The sequence below is a fragment of the Andrographis paniculata genome, unplaced genomic scaffold (assembly GCF_009805555.1).
Source record: "Andrographis paniculata isolate CXL003 unplaced genomic scaffold, ASM980555v1 Contig80END, whole genome shotgun sequence".
Taxonomy (NCBI): domain Eukaryota; kingdom Viridiplantae; phylum Streptophyta; class Magnoliopsida; order Lamiales; family Acanthaceae; genus Andrographis; species Andrographis paniculata.
In genome coordinates this window covers 2,494,921-2,521,900 of record NW_026137618.1, presented here as the reverse complement: position 1 = coordinate 2,521,900, position 26,980 = coordinate 2,494,921, and the positions used below count along the sequence as shown (strand labels likewise).

The window sequence follows — 26,980 nt, the reverse complement described above, 5'->3', positions numbered from 1 at the left end:
TGATGTTGTTATTTATCTACTTTTATTGTATTAGATCTAGTTTTTCCTTTTGTATATATACATTTAAGATTATTTCAATACACTTCAAGTTGGACTAAAACTCAAAATCATTTGCCAAATTTAAAACAAAATTGGTGAAGATGGAAAATTCTTTATAAGAAACAAGATCGTAAAAATGAAGGATTTCATGAATTGTTGTTCTCATTTTATATAAATATAGCGTTTGTGAAATTTATTACATGTACGCAGTTTTCTTGAAGCAAATTTGAAAGTCGAAGAATTCCAAAATTTACAAAACTGTAAGTATTTAGTTTGGTATATTTATTTTTCTTTGCAATTTCTTAAAATAGTGACCATGCATTTGCTTTTGATAATTGGTACATTTATCATACACTGCTTTCTTTTTTCTAAGTTTGAAAAAACTAATTTACCTAATAATTATGAGATGGTGATAATAAAAAAATATCATTAAGAGATGACTTATGTAATAAGTATCATTAAATTTATTACAACAAATCAATAGTTGTGGTGTATTTATTTGCCTTTTGAGGTATTTTTTTCTACTTTAATAATATTAATGAAATTTAAATTGAAAATAAGTATTAGATTTGATATTTAAGAAAAAATAAAATAGTATTCGATGATGATGTTTTCTAGAGGAAAAACTTATTTAATATCTAGAAAAATAACCCAAAAATAAAACAAACACAATATTGCTCTCTTGATTTCAATCATTTCGTATAATAAAGATAGCTTCTTTGTTTTTTTTTTTTTTCTTGACTTTGCAATCACTTATGAATTGAAACATATGTTCATCGGTTATAAAACAATGACAAGTTTTCTGTATTTATTTTGGTGATATGTCTTGAAAGATCATCTTTATGTTTGATTTCTTTGCTTATGAAAAATTGGTCCCAATTTCTGAAATTAGAACCGAGAAGAAGGGTTTAAGGAAACCTTAATCTTTATTCGAGAGGTATAATATCTTTTTGAAAATGTCACTATTGCTAAGTATGAGGGAGTTTCTACATAGAAAGACGACGCTTGACCATAATTACATATTGTTTTGATGTATTTATGAAATTTTGTTAAAATAGCAAACTATTTATATTTGATAGATGAATTTTCGGGTGTGTTTACTTGTGATGGTTTTATATTCATGTTTTAGATCTATATGGTTTCGAGAGTAAAATAATTTTACAATTATATTTGAAGCCACAAGTAAATAAGGATAGTATTGAAATTTTATATACTTAATGAGTATATTTTTCTCTTTTCCGGTCATATAATTTTTTTAAATGTCCGTTTTTATTTAACATGAAGTCTCTATTTTATTTTTTTCTCTATAAAACAGACTTTTTATGTTTCTTAAATCTATTATTGAGTGCGTATCATGATATTTCAAATTCTACGTCTATATCTTGGATAGTATGATATAATTTAAGGTGATTATTTTTACAATTTATTTTTAGATTATTTTTTGTTTTTCATTGAAACATTTTTGTTGTTGTTGTTATTCAATTACTTTTTGCTATGCTTCAATTAGATCTAGTTTCATGATATCCATAAGGTTTTTGATTTTTGGTACACTAGAGATTTAACAAAAAAGTCAAATCAATGAGATCGTGGAAATAAAGAAAATATTTTATGAATTTTTATTGTCGTTTGTTGCAGTATTGATCTTGACGCAGGTTTGAAGGCAACAGAAAGACACAACAAATTTCTGTCATTTTTCTTTACAGTTTCTTAAATTAGTATTGCTTTTGATGAATTTAGGTTGGCTTTATTAATAAGTATCATTGCATTTTGATTCATTTTGCTTAATCGTTAAATTAAAAAAAAAAAAAAAATTAATTATTATTATTATTTGTTCAAAAAATGTCATATAATAAGATCATATATATACAATTAGGTTCTTTCTGTTTTAGGGGAACCCTACTCTCATATATGATACACATTTGAACATTTGAACATTTTAAATATATTCTTTACAAATGGGAATTATTTTTTCTAAAGAACTTCATTCTTCTAACATATGTGTTGGTTGTAGAAAAGAATAAAAAGAGAGAGAACATTTTATGTATTTTTAAGAATTTTGTTGTTGATTGTTTGGTGTGATTAAAAACTATTAAGTTACTGATTAGTTTTTAAATAATGTTACAAAAAGAGGACTTGTGTCTTGTATAAAGATTAAAGTGTTACTAGTGTTGGTACAAATCCAAGTCCCACATTGAAAATTAGAAGAAAGCATCAACACCTTATAAATTTACATATAAATCCACTATTACGAGACTTTTTTAAAGAAGTTTAAAAACAAGTTCTTGTGAACTCAGTCCAAAGAAGAGGGAAGAGCATCATTGGTAAATGATGGTCAAAGCGAATCATCTTATAATGGCACGGATAAACAACAGAGAAGGAGAAGATCTATGGCCGATGGAGATATTGTGATCACTGAAGAATGCAGAAATAAGATATCTGCAACGATCGAGCATCTATTTGGACATGGTGATGTTTTAGAATGCACGATGGAGCTATTGTGATCACTGAAGAATTACGAAATATTAATATTTGCTCCCCCCCCCCCCCCCCTTTTTCTTTCTTTTTGAAGTGTTAGCTTAAGTTTCATTACATCATTATTACTAATTATATTCATGCAACCATCACTCAGATGACATAATGAGCTCCGAATCAACAATGAGAATGAACGATGGAGCTATTGTGATCACTGAAGAATTACGAAATAAGATATCTGCAACGATCGAGCATCTATTTGGAAGTGGTGATGTATTAATATTTGCCCTTTTTCTTTCATTTTTATCGGTAAAAACTTCATGGGAAAAAAATGTAACGTTATGATTTCTCCAACATTGTTGCAGATTCTGAAACGGAGAGGGGTCATGTTCTTGACACGACTGGAAGTGATGACCAACCTGAAACGGGCGATGATCTTCCCACTACAACCGGATTTGACTATAAGGTGCCAATGATTCTATTTTCCCATTCATTATTGAAGGCCTCCCGTGAACAATATCTGCACTAAATATGCACTCGTAATCTTTTCTTCTATACTCAAATTGAATTTCTATGGTTTGCAGGTTGATGGATGCACCGACGGGAACCATAACCTGTCCTATAGGGGTTGCCAAGGATTGATTTGTACGTCCTGTGGTCACATGGAGCTTGATGCATGCCAGGTTTTGAGATCGTGAGTAAGTATATCGATCTTGAAGCTATACTGCTTGCATTTCAAGAACTACAATCATCATCTTACCAGCAGTTGCCTTTTACTTTTGTAGGTGCACAAAGCTTGTTTCGATAGCTTTGAAGTGATGGATGATCTAGAAGGTAATGGCTGACTTAAGAAAATTCTAACATTTGAAAATAAGGCAGTCTAATATTTGCATTTCTTTTTTCAGGGATGGGAAAGTGCAAAATGCAGCCTTCTAAAGAAGAGTTGGAAGAAATTTTGGAGCATTTGAGGAGTCGAGCTCAAACTTACGCTCGAATTTTTGGGGATGAGTGTACAGTCCCTGAACTAGACTGCCTCTCCACCGAAGACAATGCTGACAGCCTCTCCAATACGATAGTTCCCCTTGAAGAACGCCATGAAATAGACAATTTGGAGGGCGACTCAGGGGATACTATCAGCAGCAGCAGCAGCAGCAGTAGGCATTGGAGGGCGACTCAAGGGAAACTCAGGGGCTCTCCAATTTGATGGATTCCACTGAAGAAGTAGGCATTGCTGATGATGGCATTGGACGTCAGGTTAGATCAACAAGGAGAATCAATACACACCAGTCGTCAATTTCTGTTGTGGGTGAGCTGTGTGAACTGTCTTCGGATGAAGACTTCACTCTGAGGAAGAGACGAAAAGTGAACAATGCTAAGAGAGTCAACAATGTAGAGGACAGTTTGCCAGTGCAGCACAGAATCGGAACTCCAAAACGGAAGGCTGCAGTGAACTCTCCTCATAGGAAGATGAAGCAGAGGAGGCTGTCGGAAATCTGTGAGATCGAAGAACACAGATTGGAGCAGGGGGGGTGCAGTCTCAGTGTCAAAAGCACAGCGTGGCAAAGCTCCACGGACTAGCAGGAACAGCCGTAATGGAGATGACATGCCCTATTGGCTTGAGGAGATGACGAAGTTCATGACGGGGGCCAAAGCGAAGAAGATGAAGCCAAAACGATTCGACATCTCCAAGTTCCTAGAAGAATCCATTTTCCGACCACCGTCTGGGACATTGCATACCAGTGAAGCTGAAGACTACCCTGCTCTTCCGAAGAAGTTCAGGTTTGAAGAGGATGTCGTGCCCCTGACTGAAGAGGAACAGCGAGAAGCTGAGGTAGCTAAGGAAATGGAGGACTTGTTTGATGACATGAACTTTGACTTGGCTGTGGAGGAAATGGGAACAACTACCAGCCATGAAGTAAGTCAATCAAATTCAACACTTGTGCATATTAATATCTATATATATATATTCAAACAATAGACAAGAACAGATTCGACACGGATTGAGAACTAATTTACCACTATTTTTATTATTAATATTCAGAAAGCGATATACTAACTAACAATCTGTACATGACTTGCAGGTGGTTCCAGTGGATGAGGAGGAGAAGACACCCAAGAGCGCAGATGTGCTCGAGGGCTTCATGAATTGACATTAGCAGATGATCAAGGACTTTATTGTATCTACTGTCAACATGTAGCGATTCATCCAAGGGATGTAATTCCTCCCTGAGTAAGTATATATCGATTGCTTTCTTAAGTTATCTATTCTCCCTAATTCTGCACTAATTTGTTATCTGAAAGTAGGTCAGTGCAATTTCAGGTTGGTTTAAATTTTGTGCGGGGGTAGCCGTTTATACAGCTTCTTTTTCTTCCTCTTGCAGGCAATCAAAACACATCGTGCGCCGGGAAAGAAGAAGAAGCAGAAGAAAGGGGAGCGTCTGGATCTCGGCGCCATTACTCCCCCAGTAGCGGATGCAGCTGAAGTAAGCTGCCGGATTAGAGGCTCGGTTTGGAGCATCAAGGCTGGTGTACGAGAAACTCTGTACGAGCACCAACAAGAAGGATTTGAGTTCCTCTGGAGGAACTTGGCAGGCAGTACTGATATTGTCGACTTAAGGAACTCAAATCTACCTGGAGTGGGCGGATGCATCATTTCTCATGCACCAGGGACCGGAAAGACACGTCTGACCCTTGTGTTCCTCGAGACATATCTAAAGATGTTTCCAAACTGCCTGCCGATGATCATCGTCCCAGCCACAATACTTGGTACCTGGGAAGCCGAGTTAAGAAGGTGGAATGCCAGTTTTCATTTCCACAACCTGAACAATCCGGCATTCACTGGCGACGAGAGGGCGGCTGCGGACCATCTCTTTAATAGGGCAAAGATCAGATGTCGGGATACAGAGGCAATCAGAATGATAAATATATATTCATGGAAGAGGGGGGGAGGCCTTTTGGGGACGAGCTACAATCTGTTTGAGAAGCTAACGGAGCAGAAGGACGAGGAAGCAAATGCAGGCGAGGTGGGATTTCTGAGGTCGACACTTCTTGAGATGCCTGGACTAGTGATTCTCGATGAAGGCCATACTTCTTGTAATGAGAGGAGTAAGATTTGGGCTTCACTGGTTCAGGTCAAGACAGACAAGCGTATCATATTGTCAGGGACGCCGTTCCAAAACAACTTCACAGAGCTGTTCAACACCGTCAACATCGTAAGGCCGACAGCGGCAGAAGAGATTATGCAGGATCGGACATTTGCTGAGATTCTGCATTCAGATAAGAAAACCCATAGCTCTCGGCCTGCTTTGCTTCCTGAAGCAGTCAATTGTGCAGTGGAGAGGCTTAAAGTCTCCATGTCGCCGTTTGTGCACGTGCACAAGGGAACTATCCTGCAAAAGAATCTCCCCGGATTAAGAGACTCTGTCATCCTCCTTAAACCGACCGGACTGCAAAAGAAGCTGATCGACATATTGGAAGGGGAACGGTTAAAGAGAATAATTACGAACGAACATGGATTTTCTTTGGTATCTATTCATCCTTACCTCATCCGAAAATGCAAGTCGCAAGTGCCCACGGATGGAATTGATATGCAAGCAGTCGAGGCATCGAAATTCAATCCTTTTGAAGGAGTGAAAACAAAGTTCATCCTCGAGTTTGTCCGCCTCTGTATGATGCTGAAAGAAAAAGTACTTATCTTCTGCCAGAACCTTACGCCCTTGGAGCTGATCAAAGACCATCTGGCTGCGACCTTCCAGTGGAACGCCAGGAAGGAAATTCTGAGGCTGGAAGGAAAGCTACCGAAGAAGCAACGCCAGAGAGTGATCGACGCATTCAATGATCCAGAAAATGATTCGAAGATCTTGCTGGCGTCGACGAGGTGCTGCTCTGAGGGCATAAGTCTGGTCGGGGCTTCCAGGGTCATTCTGCTGGACGTCGTCTGGAATCCTTCAGTTGAACAGCAAGCGATTTCTCGGGCTTATAGGATTGGGCAAAAGAAGTTTGTCCATACCTACCATCTAATGACTGCTGGAAAGCTGAGAAATACAAATATTGCCGGCAAGCTGAGAAAGAGTGGCTATCAGAATTAGATTTCTGCTCTTCTTCGAACGAGAAGGATATATCAAAGCAGCCAATGCCGGCGATCGAGGACAAGATTCTTCAAGAGATGGTCCAGCATGCAAAGACGAAAGATATATTAGAGAAGATCATCCACCAGCCCAAGAATGCTGACTTGAGCCAGTCCTTGCATGGTAGAGGTTTTGTATAAAGGTACGTATTGAGTTAAATTTTTTTTTTTTAAGGAAACAGATTGATTGATGAGTCGATTGATCATTTTTGTTTGTGAATTGTTTTTTTATTTTATTTTTTTTTGTCCTAACAACTTGATTCATATTATTAAATAATCTGATCAACCTTAAGAAAAATGCTAATGATCCAATCTGTGCACCATTGGTACCCATTTTTTCTCCATATATATTTGATAAAATAATTTATGTATTTGAATGCAGGGCTATAAAGAAGAAGTTCAAAGACAGAATGCATGTCTGATCATTTTCAGGTAGATTAGCTGTTTGCTTCGCTACAATGGGGATGCGATTTAATTTTCTCCTACATTTCTCAATTCCCTTTTCATTTGTAGACCAGACCTTAAGAGATAATATACAGCAAGAGTATCATGAGGTTCTCGAGGCGTGTATTCACAGGTATTAACATTATATTTCGAAAATGCTGCATTGAGAACCTGCACTTTTGGTCTTAATGATTTGACATATTCCTTGTTTTGTATTCAATGGCGGGCAATCGAGCTGAGGAGGAGGTGAATTCAATCTCACTTTTAAGTTTTAGCTAATAATTATTTCTATACATGGATAATTAATATTCTTATCTATATGTCCACAGACAATTGATAAATTAATCGAAACAGGCTATAGTGAGCAGATTTTACAGAATTCTATTCGAGAGCAAGGCCGAGAGCAGGTGTAGCCATATGTCCTAATCTTTTCTATTTTTCTTTTACTTCTTTGCTCTACATTTGAAACCATGCTCGATTTGTGCCATCATCTTTTATTAGTAGGATGTATAAAGTAAATCATGCATGAGTATCGATGAAATTAAAAAGAGGTTTGGAAATTTGTTGGAGTAATATCTTCTTCCGGTGACTTGATAACATTTCACATATATTGAGAACAGCTTCTCTAGGAAAACTGCCTTTGTGTATGGCTCCTGTCCAACTACGAGCCTGTTGTTGAGTACTTGGCTACTTCTAGGTGCTTGCCGCTGTTGATTGAAGTGGTTAAAGGTTCCACAAAGGAAAACGTAAGCTATAGTGTTTATTATGGTGAGCTTATAGTGTTATGGCTGTTTCTTTTATGGTTCAGTTTAATTAAGAAAATCTCCCAATTTTGATAGACTTTTGATATCCGCTGCATGTTGACTGTAGACTATACATATTACTAATCTTCCATTGAGAACTGAATAATCTGAATGTCGACTTGCAGGTTACATTGTTAGGGTGGCCACAGATTGTTCAGAACTTAAAAGCTCAGGCATGGAGTGACGCGGTGAGTATTTATCTAGGGTTACAAACTCAAAATTGGTCATTTATCATTTCTTACTGAAAAAGAAGAGGCCTTGTAAACAAAATATATAAGTATCCTTCAATTTGATGCTATTCTCATACCAATAAGGCTAGAATGGAATCAATGCTGTATTTTTTGTGAATTAGTTCAAAGTTGTTATTGTGTTTTTCGAATTATGTGTTTGGATTTGAAAAGATGATTTCTAAGATGTCAGATTTTATGTCTAGATGGATTCAAATCTTTTATGTGTTTTTGAAAGTGTTATACACAAATAATAATAAAAATAAGGATAGCAGGATCTTAAAGGGAATTAGACACGAAGTCGGGTGGAAAAGGAGAAAAATTTGCGCTCAGGTCGGTTGGTCCGGTCGGTTGGTCCGCAGTCGGATAAGCAGGTCGGTTGGTCCGCAGTCGGATAAGCAGGTCGGTTGGCCCTCGGTCGGTTGGTCCGGTCGCTTGGTCCGCAGTCGGATAAGCAGGTCGGTTGGTCCTCGGTCGGATAGGCAGGTCGGAAGGTCGCGGTCGGATGGGCAGGTCGGTTAGTTAGCGGGTCGGATGGTCCATAGGTCGGAAAGTCTGCAGGTCGGATGGTCTACAGGTCGGAAGGTTTGCGGCTGGACCAACAAGTCGGATGGTCTGCAAGTCGGGAGGTTTGCGGCTGGAACTAACAAGTTGGAAGGTCTGCGATCGGACCAACAAGTCGCTTGCTTGGGGCGACCATTGAATCGTCTGGAGAGATCAGATGTTGGTCGCTTGATGGGGCGACCAATAAGTCGTTTGATCTAGTGAACAGTTAGTCTCTGGAATGGTCGATCGGGCCAGTTGAGCTCTGGAATTTGTAGAAGCATTTGGCGAGACGGTGTAAGACACGTGTCGACAGATGAGGACCTTGTGGACGGTTGCCGTAACTGCCCAGACGACCTTTCAAAATGTTTTATTGTGGGCGGTTGACGGCGGTTGCTGGCGACGATTTTGAAACATTTTTTGAAGGACTTTAAGGATTTGGATGTATTCTGGAAATGCATCTTCAATCGACATCAAATTCAAAGAATTGCTTCTGGGGATCACCACTTTATTTTCCAGTCTGTAGTTTTATTTTCCTATTTTATTTTTGTATCCTACAGTGTATAGAGATTCCTAATCTCAGGCGCTAAATATATCAAATTCGAAGATAATTTCCTATTTTCGAATTTTACTTTTTTATTGTTGAAAAATACATCAACAAATTGGCGACCACAGTGGGAGAAAGGCAAGATTGCTGATCCTACATCAACAGAGAATTTCATACGACTGAGGTCCGGCCGAATCATCAGAAAAATCAGTATGGCAGGCTCACAACCTCAATCATCATCGGCACCGGTGGGGAAAATATTTCACCACCTGTCATGCCAAATCCAGGGGAGATTCCCCAACCACCTACCGATTGGTTGTCTTATGTTCAACAATTGAACAATCAACAAACTTTGATTATGCAGAACATGTTGCGTGAACAACAAAATCTAATGCAGAACATGTTGGATCAGGCGTTCTCTAGATTCACCCTGCATTCAAACATGCCTCCAGCCGTGTCACCTTCTCGTTTTCAGGAGACATTTCCAAGATCAACGTTTGCAGGGCCAACATACGTTGACAGTACATTTCCAAGCGTCACAACTTTCAACCGAACAGATATGGGGAAGACTCCTCTAACTTTTCCAAATAATGTTCATTTGGAACCGAGGGTTGATCATACCCAGCCAAATGAGAGATTGAGGGGACAGGCTCATAATCCCATTCCAGACGAGCCAACTGTCCCCAGAGAAGAAAGATTGGGATATCAGATTCATAATCCCATTCCAGCCGAGCCAGCCTTCTCTAGGGAAGATTTTGTTCCACCCAGGATAGATCCAGAGGATATCGCTCAAGTTTTGCGGGTGTATTTCGGAATGAACCCACAAACGGTGAACCGACCGGCGTATCAAAGGCCATTTCCAGAGAGAATCATCAATGAGTATCCTCTTCTGAGGAATTATCGACCGCCAAAATTTCATGTTTTCTTAGGAGAAGACGGATCCTCCACCATAGAGCATGTGGGTCGGTTCACAGCACAGTTAGGAGAGGTCGGTAATAACTCTTTTTATAAACTGCAACTATTTGGTTTGCCTCTTACCAGAACAGCTTTTTCGTGGTTTGTCGATCTACCACCTGGACAAATACAAACCTCCTGGGAAGGTTTGTATTTGTCCAGGTGGTAGGGAAGGTTTGGAAGCGGCCTTTCATGCAAGGTTCTTTATTCCTCTTCCAACAGTCTCGCTCACAGACCTTCTGGAGATTAGGCAAATAACGGAGGAAACTGCCTACCAATTCATAGAGCGGATGCAATTAATAAAGGGACGTTGCCCGACAATCATTGAGGAGAGCGAGATGACTAATTTGGTGGTCCAAAATATGCATACACAACTGCGAGAGGCTTTAACGGCCCACGACGTTCAAGATCTGGCCAGTTTAGCATCCAAGGCAGGGAGGTTAGAATCTTTTTTAAGAGAAAACGATCATGACTTCTGTCAGGGGGGAGGTGCTGAAGAAATGGTAGTGCAAGATCGACCAACGTGGAGGTCAGCACCAGTCCGAGATAAATGGAGGTCGGGTCCAATGTAGCCTCAAAAGATGGAGGTCGGATCTGAGGCTGACGTGGCCTCGGATGACGGCCTGCTAACTCCTAAACATCATGAGAAATGAAGCTTAGGAGTCTTGCGGAGGAGGCAAGTTGTTATACACAAATAATAATAATAATAATAATAATAATAATAATAATAATAATAAGGATAGCAGAATCTTAAAGGAAGTTAGACACGAAGTCGGGTGGAAAAGGAGAAAAATTTGCGCTCAGGTCGGTTGGCCCTCGGTCGGTTGGTCCTCGGTCGGATAGGCAGGTCGGAAGGTCCGCGGTCGGATGGGCAGGTCGGTTGGTTAGCGGGTCGGATGGTCCATAGGTTGGAAAGTCTGCAGGTCGGATGGTCTACAGGTCGGAAGGTTTGCGGCTGGACCAACAAGTCGGATGGTCTGCTAGTCGTGAGGTTTGCGGCAGGAACAAACAAGTCGGAAGGTCTGCGGTCGGACCAACAAGTCGCTTGGTTGGGGCGACCATTGAATCGCCTGGAGAGATCAGATGTTGGTCGCTTGATGGGGCGACCAATAAGTCGTTTGATCTAGTGACCAGTTAGTCTCTGGAATGGTCGGTCGGGCCAGTTGAGTTCTGGAATTTGTAGAAGCGTTTGGCGAGATGGTGTAAGACACGTGTCGACAGAGGTGGACGTTGTGGACGGTTGCCGTAACTGCCCAGACGACGTTTCAAAACGTTTTATTGTGGGCGGTTTACGGCGGTTGCTAGCGACGGTTCTGAAACATTTTTTGAAGGACTATTTAAGGATTTGGATGTATTCTGGAAAGGCATCTTCAATCGACATCAAATTCAAAGAATTGCTTTTGGGGATCACCACTTTATTTTCCAGTCGGTAGTTTTATTTTTCTATTTTATTTATGTATCCTACAGTGTTTAGAGATTCCTAATCTCAGGCCCTAAATATATCAAATTCGAAGATAATTTCCTATTTTCGGATTTTACCTTTTTATTGTTGAAAAAATACATCAACACAAAGTTTATGCTCTTTATCTATATTTATATGGTGAGAATAAAGTGCACCTGTTTGCTAAAATAACATTCATTTTAGAGATTAGTAATTTTTTCACAATGAATTCCTCTTTGTGAAAATCTTAGAATGTCTAGATGTGATAGAATGCCGGAAAACAATCAGATTTCGTTCAAAATAATTTTAGTTGAATGATCTTCAAAATATTGAACTAATTGTCAGCTTTTCACTAATAACTTATGTAAGCAATACCTTTATCATTTATTGTCTTTAAAGGGGTTTATTAAAGTTCATGGCAATTTGACAATTAAAGTAGTTGAGCTCTATTGATAGTGCGGCTAGCTCTGCCCACCTACATAATCAATCAACGGGCATTACCAATAGTCAAGATGTACAAAAGCTTGCAGAGGAGTGTAAGAAGGGCCTTGTTGAGTTGAGGGATGTCATGGTTGAGGTTAGAAACATGCATGCCGAGTTGTCTACTTGGATTAACTCTCCCGGTGGAGCATCAGTACGAGTCCCAGTAAGGAAGCAACAATATCTCTAGGTAAATTATATGGAATGTATCCCGCCAATTTACTAGTGACTCAATTAACTGCTCCATGCATTGTAGGGAACTAGCCACAGCCAAAGAGGGTTAGAGACATCGGGTACCGAGGTTCACGAACCACTAATGGTTAGTTAACATAGATATATATTAGGGTTTTACCATAATATCTACATTCAGTAAATTAGCATAATATTTTGCTTATACCTTGTTAGCCTATAAGAATGTTCTTGATAGTTGCAAACACGTTGATATAGGTCGGGTCTCGTTTTCTTTTGATGTTCCGTGACTTGGAAGAACTTGTTGCTGAAGGATCATATTGTCCGCCCCTCTTCCAGGTTTGTTATCGTAATTTACTACAAGATAGGTATGAATTTTAATGCGAACTTGTTGTTAGTATAATTGTGGGGCCTGACACATAGTTATCTATTGCATTTAAACTTATTTTGTTACCCTTTGTTTCGTCCATTTGAATTCTGCTTGCTTTCTAAGATTTTTTTTTGTTTTGTTCTTTTTTTTGTAATTCGTTTCATTGAGAATTTATCGGTTTAGTAAAAGGCTGTGTTTGGATATTAAATGTAATGCACTGTTATTTGGTGCATCCTACATGCCGTGCTTTTGGTTGTTGTATAGTGTTTCCTAAGCAGTCTTGTTGGTGGAATCTGGGTGTCATTGATATTATGTGTATTCGTGAATGCGTTCTCATTTAAATTGTGCATATTCCATAAATGTGTCATGATTTCAATATTATTATTCTAAAGAGTTGAGACTTAGGTGCGTCTTGGGTTATTAGTAAATAATTTATTCTTAAAAAAGGTTAGGGTTGATTACTGCCGTTGGACAATGCAATGCTTTATTCCGGATTTGTTACATTGTTAATTATATGCATATTTACTAGATGATATGGACATAAATTTGATGGGATTTTTTTGGTATAGGTGCAGTTGTATATTCTTTCATATTATTGACCTGTAGTACTTGTTAAGTCAAGAAAAATTCTTCTCATTTGCCGGAATTTGTGAAACATATGCGACCATCTTTGTTATGTGTGAAATACTATCGATGGTTTCTCTTATTATTATTTTTTATTTGTAACTTGTTTGTTGAAATGATATATTGCATTCATAATTATATGGTTTTTTTTAAATTTATATATGTAGTTGATATGCTAGTAATAGTTAAAGTCTTTGTAATGGCTACAACGGTTCCAGAGACCTCAACTATTCTGCCAACAATTGCTGGAGCACTTACCCTCAGTGAGTTAGTCAATGTTGATCTCATAAAGTGGACATACAAAGATGTATGTAATTTATATTTGAAGGTTTTTTTTTGTAGTAATTTATTTATTTTGCAATTAAATACTTATATAACCTACTTATTCATTGCAGCGCCACACCTGAGTTTTATGCCGTACTTTTGACGTTCCATGAGCATCCACACCCCACGTTCATGTGTTGAACCTGGACTAATGCCTTACTTGTTTTTACTATATTGGATTGAACAAGGCTTGCGTATAATTATGACGTCTTTAGGCTTACTAGATTATTTTGCACAATAAGTACATAATTTTGGCTTGTTTGTCTTTTATGTAATCCTTCTGTTCGTAGTTGGCACGATTATTAGTGTAATTTTCTATGGACTCCTTAGATTATAGGTTTTATGATGAATTTCGTAGGGAACATGGGAAGAAAAAGGTTGTAAGTTTATTGTCATAAAATATATGTTGTCACGAAAATCGTTACAATTGTCTCTTTAGGACGTAACAAAATTTTATTATAACGAATAGGTGATCAATGTTTTGTAACAAATATTTGTTACAGAAACTGTTACAATATTTTTTTCATGTCATAAAACATTCGCAACGTATTATTTGTTACGACTACGCTTCGTTACAATCAAACTTTTAATTTTTGTCACGAACATGTAACTGTAACAAAAAATGATACAAAAATATATTGTAACTCTCAAAATATGTTTGTGCCACATTATTTGTTACGACAATGAATAAAAAAGAATTCAAATTTTTGTCGCGTAAAAAAATTGTAACAAAAAGTCCTCCCATAGGCGTTGACCACTCGTCTTTTGTTACAACATTTATGGCGACACAGACTTTTTGTTACTCGAGTAAACATACCGATCAAAATTTGTAACAAAGCCGCCATAAATAGTTTTTTGCCACAAAAAATGAGTATTTGTAGCGGATTCAGTTCGGCTGGAAATACTCATTTTTTTGTAGTGTGGTGGTGTAAATGTGTTGCCAGTTCATACTTTCATGTTCAGAAAAAAAAAAAAAATTTATAATTATAATATATTCATATGATAAAAATCTTTATTACGACATTTTCATGAAAATGTTGATATTTTCTTTAAACATAAGAAAAATATTGACGACTTTTATTTTATTTTTACTTGAATGCTTTTTATTTTTTATTTTTTGAAGGGTAACAACATAGTCGAACAAAACAATGATGGCATGCCTAAATGGCTTTCAAAGTTTAGGGTGAAGAAATTGTTATTGTTTGATACATGTCATGAAATAAATTTAGATGACGACAAAAAAAAAAAAGAAAAAAACTAAAAATAATCATATAATTTTTCCGAACGAAAGGAATATATATATATATTTGAAGATTGACAACACATTTATATTGTTGGTAGAACGAAAATATAACATAATAATTAATTAATGCGATGTACCAACAAAAAGAATCTAGCTTAAAGCTATTGGTTCGTTATTTCATTATCTTTTGAAGCATTCTTATAATTAGCTTAGACCATATATTAGAAATTATTGTTGAATGAAAATAGCTCTCATTTTCTATTTTGGCATATAGAAAAAATTTCCATCCCTCCAATGATTGCCATCATAATTCAAATACAGCAAAGCTGACTATGTCTGTTGCACACACAGGCACAATCTTATTTCCTATTTTGGCATATAGGCAAAATTTTCATCTGCAATGGCTGTCATCAGAATTCAAATATAACAAAGTTGACTGTGTCTGTTGCATACAGACACAAATTGCAGTGTGTTTGTCTTTGTCTATTTTCTCTCATCTTTACATATACACAAAAGACAAATTGGATGAATAAGGATAGTCAACATACTGTCAGACTAATAGAGAAACGTCCAAGTCCATATCAGTGTAAATGAAATTAATTTGGTTTAGTTTTCTTGTTCAACGTGGTGTTTGAATATTCAGCTTGGGATAGTTTTGTTGTAGATAGAGCACATTTGAGAGTTGGTTTTTAGAGAGAAAAATATTCAATCGACCTTTCGCTTATTCCTTCACCATCTTCATATTTTGAAATTGTGTTTTACACAAAAATTCACTAGAAGAGTCGCCGGAGGAAAGAGTTTTTGGAGGTCCAACCGGAGGAGACGACCAATTCTTAATCTGCATTACTCAGTGGCTATTGTAAAAATTTGGTGTCAGTACGAACTTGTGACAGCCAGTTTCAAGGTTAGTCATTATGGAAGAAATATGTTGAAAGAGTTTGTGGTTGTTTTGTACTATAGTCAGTATTGATCATAGTGAATTCACTTATGGATTGACATCCCCAAATGTAGATTGGTTTATAAGTGAACCGAGTCAACAAATACTTGTCAAATTTATTCCTTTGGTGTTCATGCATTTATATCGTGAACAGTGTTGTTATTACTATAAATTTATGAAGCTTCAGAGAGCTGGCCATTTTTTAGTATTCAAAGGAGATTTGCTCGAACTCCATTTTTCAACAATTCTAAACAAAATTAAAGACAATATCATTATATCATGCAAATTAATACAAACTTAAATCCTCAATTTTGTTCAATTAGAATAAATTAATATGAACATGACAGCATAATCAAGTAAAATCATTGCATACCTCTTAGAATCAAATAATCATTTCAATAAATTAGAATTAAGAAACAAAAAGTCCATTACATGAAAATCTAAGATGAAAGTGTAAAATGATGTGTTAGATATGATCATATTTATATAGGTGACAGTTATAGTACTAAATATTTTTTCTAAATGAATTTGGATATTTAGAAACAATATTTTCATTGATTTTTTTTAATTGTTCCGACTTTGGGTTAGTTATGTATTTTTCGTTTTCAACTATGTAGTACTACTTTTAATTTTGTGAATTGCAATCATGTTTTCATTTTAAAAGGGAAAAATAATTCAGTTTGTTTTTATCGTTGTGCTGATTTTGTGTTAATTATGTGCTTCATGATATTAAAATATGTGTTGTTTTTAACTTTATTAATTGGTGTCATCTTTTCACTTTATAAGGAAAACTGATTTTACTTGTTTTATTATTATATTGAATTTGAGTTGTTATTTTTAAGTTTATTAATTGGTGTCATTTTCTTTTCACTTTACAAGAAAATAAATTTACTTGTTTTATTATTATACTGAATTTGAGTTATGGTGTGCCTTTTCATTTTAAAATTCTATTAAAATCCTAACATGTACATACATAATGCAAAAACAAATACGCACACGATTTGTCTTGTCAATCATGAGACATGGACGATCATGAGACACACTCCTTTTCGACTACACATTTGTTTTGATGTTTTAGACCTTGAAGATTGCTCCACAGTCGATTCTTGAATTCCATGCACAAGCATTTGTACACTGTCCCTCCTCAAAAGATTATGAAACTAAAATATTCAAATTTTAAAAACTTCAACAATTGAGCATGGATTCAATAATTAATCAAACACTTACTTTAAAATTAAATGTAGTCCAAATAAGTAAAAATGCACAAATGTTAGTAACCATACAATGGAATAGATACAAAGGCAAGTATGATCAAGTGTGTATTTTGCATGTATTGGTGAAACCTATGTGCATTTTATATACAATTGAACTAACAAGTTTGTGATTTTTCTTTTTCAAAATATTGTTCTATCTGTGGTAATTAAGTTTTGCATTAGAACAACTAGCATTATATAAAAAGAAATTTAATGACTATAGAAATGACTTTGAATTCATCTCAAAGAGATAGCGCTAACAAGATCGATAGAATAACATCACCTTGCAAGAAATGTTGCAATACCAAATATCTTCATTGTTTTTCGGAAGTTTACTCCTACATAGTCTACACGCTAAATGCACCTGATCAGGCATTTGGAAGGAGATTCAATAATAACACTAAGCTTTTTATTACACTTATACACCTACATTTAATAGTAGTTGAGTACTGAAAATAAGGAATGAAATTTTAATTTTTAAAAATGAAGTTTAGAATATATTAAATAGTTTAATTCTAAAATAATGTAAATTTAGCACTAAACATGTTCGAAATGCACAGAATCGCCTTAACTTCATGCACTCTATAGTATTATAGTTAATAGAAAGCCGAGACAAATTTTCTTGTTAGATTGACTGAGAAAATATTGTGACAATATATTGTCTCGAAAATACTCGCAAACTTTGTCGAGACTATATTTTATCTCGAAGAACCATGACAATGTCCAAGAAAGTATATTTTGTCTCAACAATTGTTATATATCTCGAAAATCCGGGACAATATCCGAGACAATATATTGTCTCGAATGTCCTTGACAATATCCGAGATTATATTTTTCTCTCAAACAAATGTGATACTTTTTTAGGCTATAATTTGTATCAAACAACTGTAAAAATATTCAAAACTTTATACTATTTCGTTTAAAATAATTCTAACAAAATGCAAGATTATATTTTATACAATATAATTAATTAATATATTTGTTGGCCTTTTTATATGACACTTCTACTAAAAATTTGTGCATATTATCGATTAAAAGAAAATTACTATCACAAATTATCACATCGTATTTCACATAAGCACACTATAATCAAACTACAATTTTCATGATAATACATATATAAAAAAAAGGCTGAAAATTATGTCCCCATCCAGAGTGAAGTTCTTCAATCCTTAGTTCTCATCAAAGCTACATCTCCTCCAATAAGAAATATAATTTGTCCTACTAATTTTCTTACCTAAAATTGATAGAGCTACCGAGATCCATGCTGATATTTTTTCATATTCTTTCTTTGCTTCCACTAGTCTGATAGCGATAGAGGTGCGTTCAAACAATATTTGCACAAGAAATCACACATTATTGTCATATGTTTTCAAACAGCTATTCTTTTAGAAGTAGAAAATAAAAAATTACATATAGAATTGCACAAATTTCTATCCAAATAAGATAAACATACCTATCTAACTAATTAAAAAACTATCTAAACAATTTAAGGAGACATTAATAAAAACAAAACATCTAAACAAATGATTATATACAAATTAAAGAACAAAATACAATGCAAACTTACCAACAGAGGAGAAGTTCTATTTTATAATTGTGGAAAATAAATAGGTAGGTAAATGTCAATGTGAGTTAGTAAATGTGAATGTGGACGAAAGAAATTATGATTGTGGAGCAAAAAATTAGATTAGTGGGAAGTTTTTTAGTCAAAGTTGTAGTTTTTATATTTTCATATTTATTATAAGATATTTGTTATTGTTTTGATTATATTTTAATTTAATTTTTTATTATAGATAAATAGATTTAATTAAAAAATAATTATAATGTTAATAAAAATTATTGATTATACTTCCGGTTAACAATGATCGAAAAGTAAATATTTTAGTCACTTATTTAAAGTTAATTCATATATTTGAAATATTTTTTTATGACTTATTTCAAAATAATTCAAGCTTTCAAAATATTTTATGTTTTTTATTTTAAGATAATTTTTACTCTTGAAACATATTTCGTGACTCGGTGTTGAGATAATTCAAACTCTCAAAATATTTTTTGTTACTTATTATTTTAAGATGATTTTTACTTTCGAACTATTTTTTTTATATTTATTTTGAGACAATTTATGGTCTTGGAATATTTTTCGTAACTTGTTTACAATTCATACTTTCAAAATATTTTTTGTGATTTATTTTGAGACAATGTTTACTCGCAGTGGTGTTTCGAGACAAATATGCAACAATAAATTGTTACGAAACAAATTTTGAGATTATGATTGAGAGAATTTATCGCGGTAATGTCTCAAATCATAGTTGACACACTAATTTGTCTCGAACAAAGGTTTCGTGACAGAAGATTTTCTCAGAATTTTTTTCCGAGACAATTTTTCGAGATAAATGAGCACTTTTGTGGTAGTACTACAAAAAATTTGAAATTTAGCTACAAAAAAATTTCGTAGCAAAATATAATAATTCATAGTAAAAATATTTTTGCGACGAAACTCATTTTGTCGCCTATACCGTGTTAGTAAAGGTTTTGGTGACAAACATGACTTTCATAAAAAAAAAAAAAAAAAAAAGTTTTTTATAATGAAAGTTAAGAAAAGAGATATAGCTACGAAAATATGATTTCGTAGCTAAAACTCTTTTTCTATAAAATTAGAACACATAACAAAAGACCAAATATGTATAATTTTTTTAGCCAAGTGATTTTCGCTATGAAAATAATTTTGTAGCTAAAATCTTTTTGCTATGAGGATATAATTTTCTAGCAAAAAAATTTAAGCGACCAAATTAATTTTGTAGTACATAATTTATTTTTAGTGATGAAATTAATTTTTTTAGCTAAATGACACGTTTTAACTACAAAATATTTCGTAGTTAAAAATATTATAGCTAAGTAGATACTCTTTTTGTAGTGTTTTGAACAATCAATCTGTCTCGCTTCATCCACTTGAAGGACAACGAAGATGCTTGCGAACCAGGAGGACATCATGTCCACAGTGAATACCGGCAAGCCAAGACATCACATTCTATGGAGTATCGATTTAATTAATTGCTATAACCTTGATGTATTGCACATTTCTCAAATAATAACAATGTCTTTATCATAAGCTTTGAAAGCCATTTTGGCATACTATCGATGTTGAGTTGATATTGTTAGTTGCATTGGGAAATGGTGGTATTAATTTTGGACTGGTAAGGCCTCCTTCTTCACTATGTTTTCGTTTTGATGGTTTAGGCATTGAAGATTGTTTTGCATTTGATTCTCGAAAGTCAAAAGGAATCCACCATAGAGTTGTACATTGTCCATCTCAAAAGATTATGAAACTGAAATAAATAAATAAATAAATTTTCACTGTTGAGCATGGATTCAAATAATTATTCGAACACATATTTTCTATTGTACATTTGGTTTCTCTTACTCATGTCATTGATAACATTCATTACCGAGCCAAGCTTCGTCATCTTCGCGTGGACATAAAAAAGATCGAAACATTCCAGGAAATTGTCAACTCTTTGTTGAAATTTGTTGAAGTTCACTCAGAAAAAGAAGGCGAAAGAATCGATGGTTTGTGGAGGCAAATACCTAAGGTTGCCTTTGAAGCAGAAGAATTATTTGATTTTCGTGTAGTGAATCAACTTCAGCTCCAATCCGAGGGAGTAAAAGCTGATTTGGGCCTTTCAGCTTTCAATGAAGATATCGATGGAGTGATCCAAAAGTTTGACTTCATTACGAAAGAGTTGTTCGTGGAGGAAGATGCGCCGAAAGATTTTCAATTTGGAAAACAACCAAAAGTTTTTGAGCTTGGTGGCACTTCGGTTGAGGTAACTTCATTGACTACTCTATCCCATGGCAAGAATACAATTGTAGGATTTGATGGCCATGTCGATGCAATTGTGGATTTGCTGACTAGAGATGAGCCGACACTCCAAATTATCCCTATTGTGGGGATGGGCGGTATTGGTAAGAGTACTCTAGCTAAAGCTGTTTTCGATAGACAACATATTTCTGATTGCATTGATAGACGCATTTGGCTAACAATATCACAAGAGTATACTGTTCAGGGCATCTTATCGGGTCTTTTAAATGATGGAAAAGTTACAACACATGATGGAAATTCTGGTAGATTAAGGGATGCTTTGTACAAAGAATTATTTAATAGACCGTATTTGATTGTTATGGATGATGTGTGGAGTGAGCAAGCTTGGGATGATTTACGAATGTGTTTTCCTGATAACAATAATAGAAGTCGGGTTATGATGACTATTCAACTTGCAAATGTGGCTGGGTCTTTGAGCTCTCACAACTTTTATCCGATGACTTTTCTAGATAAGAATGAAAGTTGGAATTTATTTTGTTAGACGATCTTCGCAAATGAAGATTTCCCATACCCAAAATTGGGTAAGTTTGGAAGAAAGATTGTGGAGAGGTTTAAAGGGCTTCCATTAGAAATTATTGCAATCGGCGGCCTGCTTGCAAAGTCCGACATGTCTATAGATTTCCCAGGGTCATTCTGTTGGACGTCGTCTGGAATCCTTCAGTCGAACAGCAGGCGATTTCTCGGGCTTATAGGATTGGGCAAAAGAAGTTTGTCCATACCTACCATCTAATGACTGCTGGAACACTTGAGGCGGACAAATATTGCCGGCAAGCTGAGAAAGAGCGGCTATCAGAATTAGTCTTCTGCTCTTCTTCGAACGAGAAGGATATATCAAAGCAGCCAATGCCAAAGATCAAGGACAAGATTCTTCAAGAGATGGTTCAGCATGCGAAGACTAAAGATATATTTGAGAAGATCATCCACCAGCCCAAGAATGCCGACTTGAGCCAGTGCTTGCACGGTAGAGGTTGAGTATAGAGGTACGCATTGAGAAAGTTTTTTTTTTTTTTTTTTTTTTATTTTTTTTAAGGAAACAGATTGATTGATGAGTTGATTGATCATTTTTGTTTGTGAATTGTTTTTTATTTTATTTTTTTTTGTCCTAACAACTTGATTCAAATTATTAAATAATCTGATCAACCTTAAAAAAATCCCAATGATCCAATCTGTGCACCATTGGTACCCATTTTATTCTCCATATATATCTGGTAAAAATAATTTATGCATTTGAATGCAGGGCTTTAAAGAAGAAGTTCAAAGACAGGATGTTTGATCATTTTCAGGTAGATTAGCTGTTTGCTTTGCTACAATGGGGATGCAAATTAATTATCTCCTACATTTCTCATGTCCCTTTTCATTTGTAGACCAGACCTTAAGAGGGAATATACAGCAAGAGTATAGTGAGGTTTTCCAGAGGCGTGCATTTACAGGTATTAACATTATATTTCAAAAAGGCTTCATTGAGCACCTGCTGTTTTGCTCTTAATCATTTGACATATTCCTTGTTTTGTATTCAATGGCGGGCAATCGAGCTGCTGAGGAGGTGAATATCAATCTCCCTTTTAAGTTTTAGCTAATAATTATTTCTATACATGGATAATTAATATTCTTATCTATAATAAGTCCACAGACAATTGATAAATTAATCAAAACAGGCGATAGCGAGCAGATTTTCCAGAATGCTATTCGAGAACAAGGCCGAGGGCAGGTGTAGCCATATTTCCTAATTTTTTCTATTTTTCTTTTACTTCATTGCTCTACACTTGAAACCATGCTAGATTTGTGCCGTCATCTTTTATTAATAGGATGTATAAAGTAAAGCATACATGACTATCGATGAAATTAAAATTTGAAATTAACCAGAGGTTTGTCAATCAACTGATTAGAATATTTTCATTTTCATTTTGTTAGTTTCTCTGTAAGAAGTTCAATTTTTATGACATTAGCGACAACTTTATTAAATCATTTATGAAGCCTATTGCTAGTGCACAGATTCATGTACAGCTAGGAATTATCTCCACTCTCATATATAGTTAGTCCTCTGTGATCAGGAAACCCGAAAATTGCAGTTATCTTTTCTGCCTTCTTTCATTGTTGAACACAGGTCTTCATCGACTTGGCTGTGCTGGTCGATGCTCAAGGCGGCATGCTCGACAATATAGAATCGCAGGTAAAGTTATACTCCCTCCATTTACTAACAGTAGATACATTAACTATTTGTACTATTTGCATGTTGATTAAGGAATTATAGTATTTTATATATAGTAGATAGTTTGTAAGCATGAAAAGAGTAAAATACTCATAAGGGTCAACTTAATTTATATATTAATATGCTAAAATAAAAAATCGGCATTTTAGTACTTTCATGTGAAATGATTGAATCTTTGAGTACTATAATGGGGACCATACTAATGAACCGATAGTTTTAATTAAGTTAAATCACATTTTGTCCGGATGTACATTAGATAACTTAATTATTACATTATTTTGTTGTTTATTGGCCAATATATTGAGAGTATAGACAACAGTTTTTCTTAAAGATTGTGTCGTATATATTTCATGTTACTGTTCTGTTGTAATAAGATTGTTCTATATATTCACTACACAATTCTCCATATCTTACGTAAAAAAAATATTCATTCAAATTATCTCACAAAACAACCACACTGTAATTCATTCCATTCTACACGTAAAGTTGAGTAGCTTGCTCTTTTTTGGAGTATATCTTCTTCCTGTGACTTGATAACATTTCACATATATTGAGAACAGCTTCTCTACGAAACCTGCCTTTGTGTATGGCTCCTGTCCTACTACGAGCCTGCTGTTGAGTTCTTGGCTACTTCTAGGTGCTGGCCGCCGTTGATTGAAGTGGTTAAAGGTACTACAAAGGAAAAAGTAAGCTATAGTGTTTATTATGATGAGCTTATAGTGTTACGTCTGTTTCTTTCATGGTTCAGTTTAATTAGGAAAATCTCCCAATTTTGATAAACTTTTGATATCCGTTGTATGTTGACTGTGGACTATACATATTACTAATCTTCCATTGGAAACTGAATAATCAGAATGTCGACTTGCAGGTTACGTTGTTATGGTGGCCACAGATTGTTCAAAACTTAAAAGCTCAGGCATGGAGTGATGAGGTGAGTATTTATCTAGGGTTACAAACTCAAAATTGGTCATTTATCATTTCTTACCGAAAACGAAAGACTCTGTAAACAAAATATATAAGTATCCTTGAATTTGATGCTATTCTCATACCAATAAGGCTAGAATGGAATCAATGCTGTATTTTTTGTGAATTAGTTCAAAGTTATTATTCTGTTTTTTGAATGATGAGATATTAGCTTTTATGTTTTCGGCATTAATTGAAGTTTAAATTTGTGTTTGGATTTGAAAATATGATTTCTAAGATGTTAGATTTTGTCTGGATGGATTCAAATCTTTTTTGTGTTTTTGAAAGTTTTATGCTCTTTATCTATATTTATATAATGAGAATAAAGTACACCTGTATGCTAAAATAACATTCATTTTAGAGATTAATAATTTTTTCACAACCAATTCATCTTTGTTAAAATCTTAGAATGTTTGGATGTGATAGAATGCTAGAAAACATTCAAATTTGATTCAAAATAATTTTAGTTGAATGATCTTCAGAATTTTGAACTAATTGTCTGCTTTTCACTAATAACTTATGTATGCAATGCATTCCTCATTTATTGTCTTTAAATGAGTTAATTGAAGTTCATGACAATCTGACAATTATAGTGGTTGAGCTCTATTGACAATGCAGCCAGCTCTGCCCACCCATACAGTCAATCAATGACCATTACCGATAGTCAAGATGTACAAAAGCTTGTAGAGGAACGTAAGAAGGGCCTAGTTGAGTTGAGGACTGTCATAGTTGAGGTTAGAAACATGCATACAGAGTTGTCTACTTGGATGAACTCTCCCGGTGGAGAATCAGTACAAGCCCCGGTAAGGAAGGAACAATATCTCTATGTAAATTATATGGCATGTATCCCGCCAATCTACTAGCGACTCAATTAATTGCTCCATGCATTGTAGGGAACTATCCGCACCCAAAGAGCGTTAAAGACACCGGGTACCAAGGTCCACGAACCACTGACGGTTAGTTAACATAAAAATATAATGGGGTTTTAATTAACATAATATCTGAATTCAGTAAATTAGCATTATACTTTGCTTATACTTTGTTAGCCTATAAGAATGTTCTTGATAGTTGCAAAGACTTGATGTAGGTCGGGTCTCGTGTTCTTTTGATGTCCCGTGGCTTAGAAGAAAATGTTGCTAAGGGGATCATGTTGTCCTCCCCTCTTCCAGGTTTGTTATGGTAAAGTAATACATTATAGGTATGAATTTTTAAGTGTTTGCATAATATTTAATGTGTACTTGGTTGTTTATATAATTGTGAGGCTTGACACATATTTATCTACTGCCTTAAATTTATTTTGTCACCATTTGTTTCGTGTGTTTGATTCATGCTTGCTTTCTAGGATTGTTTTAATTTTGTGTTCGTAATTTGTTTCATTGAGAATTTTTTTCGTTCAATAGGCTGTGTTTGGATGTTACACGTAATGCAGTGTTATTTGGTGCTCCTATATGCCGTGCTTTTAGTTTTTGTATAGTGTTTCCTAAATAGTCTTGTTGGTGGATCTTGGGTGTCATTGATATTGCACGTGTTCGTAAATGCATGTTCATTTAAATTGTGCATATTCCATAAATGTGTCGTGATTTCAATATTATTATTCTAAAGAGTTGAAACTTAGGTGAGTCTTGGATTATTACTAGATAATTTATTCTTAAAAAGGCTTAGGATTGATCACTGCCATTGGACAATGCAATGCTTTATTCCGGTTTTATTACATTGTTAATTATATTCATATTTAGTAGATGATATGTATATAAATTTGATGAATTTTTTTTGGTATAGCGTGTAGTTGTATATGCTTTCGTACTATTGATCTGTAGTACTTGTTAAGTCAAGAAAAATTCTTCTCCTTTGCCGGTATTTGTGAAACATATACAACCATCTTTGTTATGTGTGAAATACTATCAATGGTTTCTCTTATTATTATTTTTTATTTGTAAATTGTTTCTTGAAATGATATATTACATTCAAAATTATATGTTTTTTTTTCTTTTTTCTTTTTTATCTATATATGTAGGTGATATGCTAGCAATAGTTGAAGTCTTTACAAGGGTTACCACGGTTCCGGATACCTCAATTATTCTGCCAACAATTGCTAGAGCACGTACCCTCGGTGAGGTAATCAATGTCGATCCCATCGAGTGGACATACAAAGATGTATATAATTTATATCTGAAGGTTTATTTTTTCTAGTAATTTATTCATTTCAAAATTAAATACTTATATATCCTACTTATTCATTGCAGCGCCACACACGAGTTCCTCCTCCGTACTTTTGACATTTCACAACCATCCACACCCCATGTTTATGTGTTGAACCTGGACTGATGCTTTACTTGTTTTTACTCTATTTTGAACAAGGCTTGCGTATCATTATGACATCTCTAGCGCTTACTAGACCATTTTGCGCAATAAGTATATAATTTTGGCTTGTTTGCCTTTTAGGTAGTCCTTATGTTCGTAATTGGGACAATTGTAAGTGTAATTTTCTAGGATTCCTTAGATTATAGATTTTATGATGGATTTTGTAGGGAATATAGGAAGAAAAAGGTTGTACGTTTATTGTCAGAAAATATATGTTTATTACAAAAATTGTTACAATTGTCTATTCAGGTCGTAACAAAATGATATTTTAACAAACATATGATCAATTTTTTGTAAAAATAATTTGTTACTGAAATCGTTACAAAAATATCTTTTTTTAATATCAGAAAATATTCGCAACATATTATTTGTTACGCTCGTTACAAACAGACTTTCAATTTTTTTCATGAACAAATAACTGTAAGAAAAACCAATGTAAAAATATATTGTACCTGCCAGAAAATGTTTGTACCACATTATTTGTTACGGAAATGAATTGTTATGAAAAGAATTCGACTTTTTGTCGCGTAAACAAAATTATAACAAAA

The 26,980-nt window shown here is 34.8% G+C and overlaps 1 protein-coding gene across 1 annotated transcript; it reads left to right on the top strand.

Moving 5' to 3' along the window:
- Nucleotides 1–4,970: 4,970 nt before the first annotated feature.
- Nucleotides 4,971–26,608, top strand: LOC127240959 (SNF2 domain-containing protein CLASSY 3-like; the record flags this gene model as incomplete). Its single annotated transcript, XM_051259834.1, has 13 exons — nt 4,971–6,473; nt 21,572–21,866; nt 22,264–22,329; nt 22,555–22,607; nt 22,811–22,897; nt 23,004–23,069; nt 23,669–23,794; nt 23,977–24,039; nt 24,665–24,874; nt 24,965–25,027; nt 25,159–25,240; nt 26,086–26,186; nt 26,600–26,608. Coding segments are annotated over 13 exons (2,724 nt in total), but the record flags the coding sequence as incomplete, so codon positions are not given.
- Nucleotides 26,609–26,980: the final 372 nt, after the last annotated feature.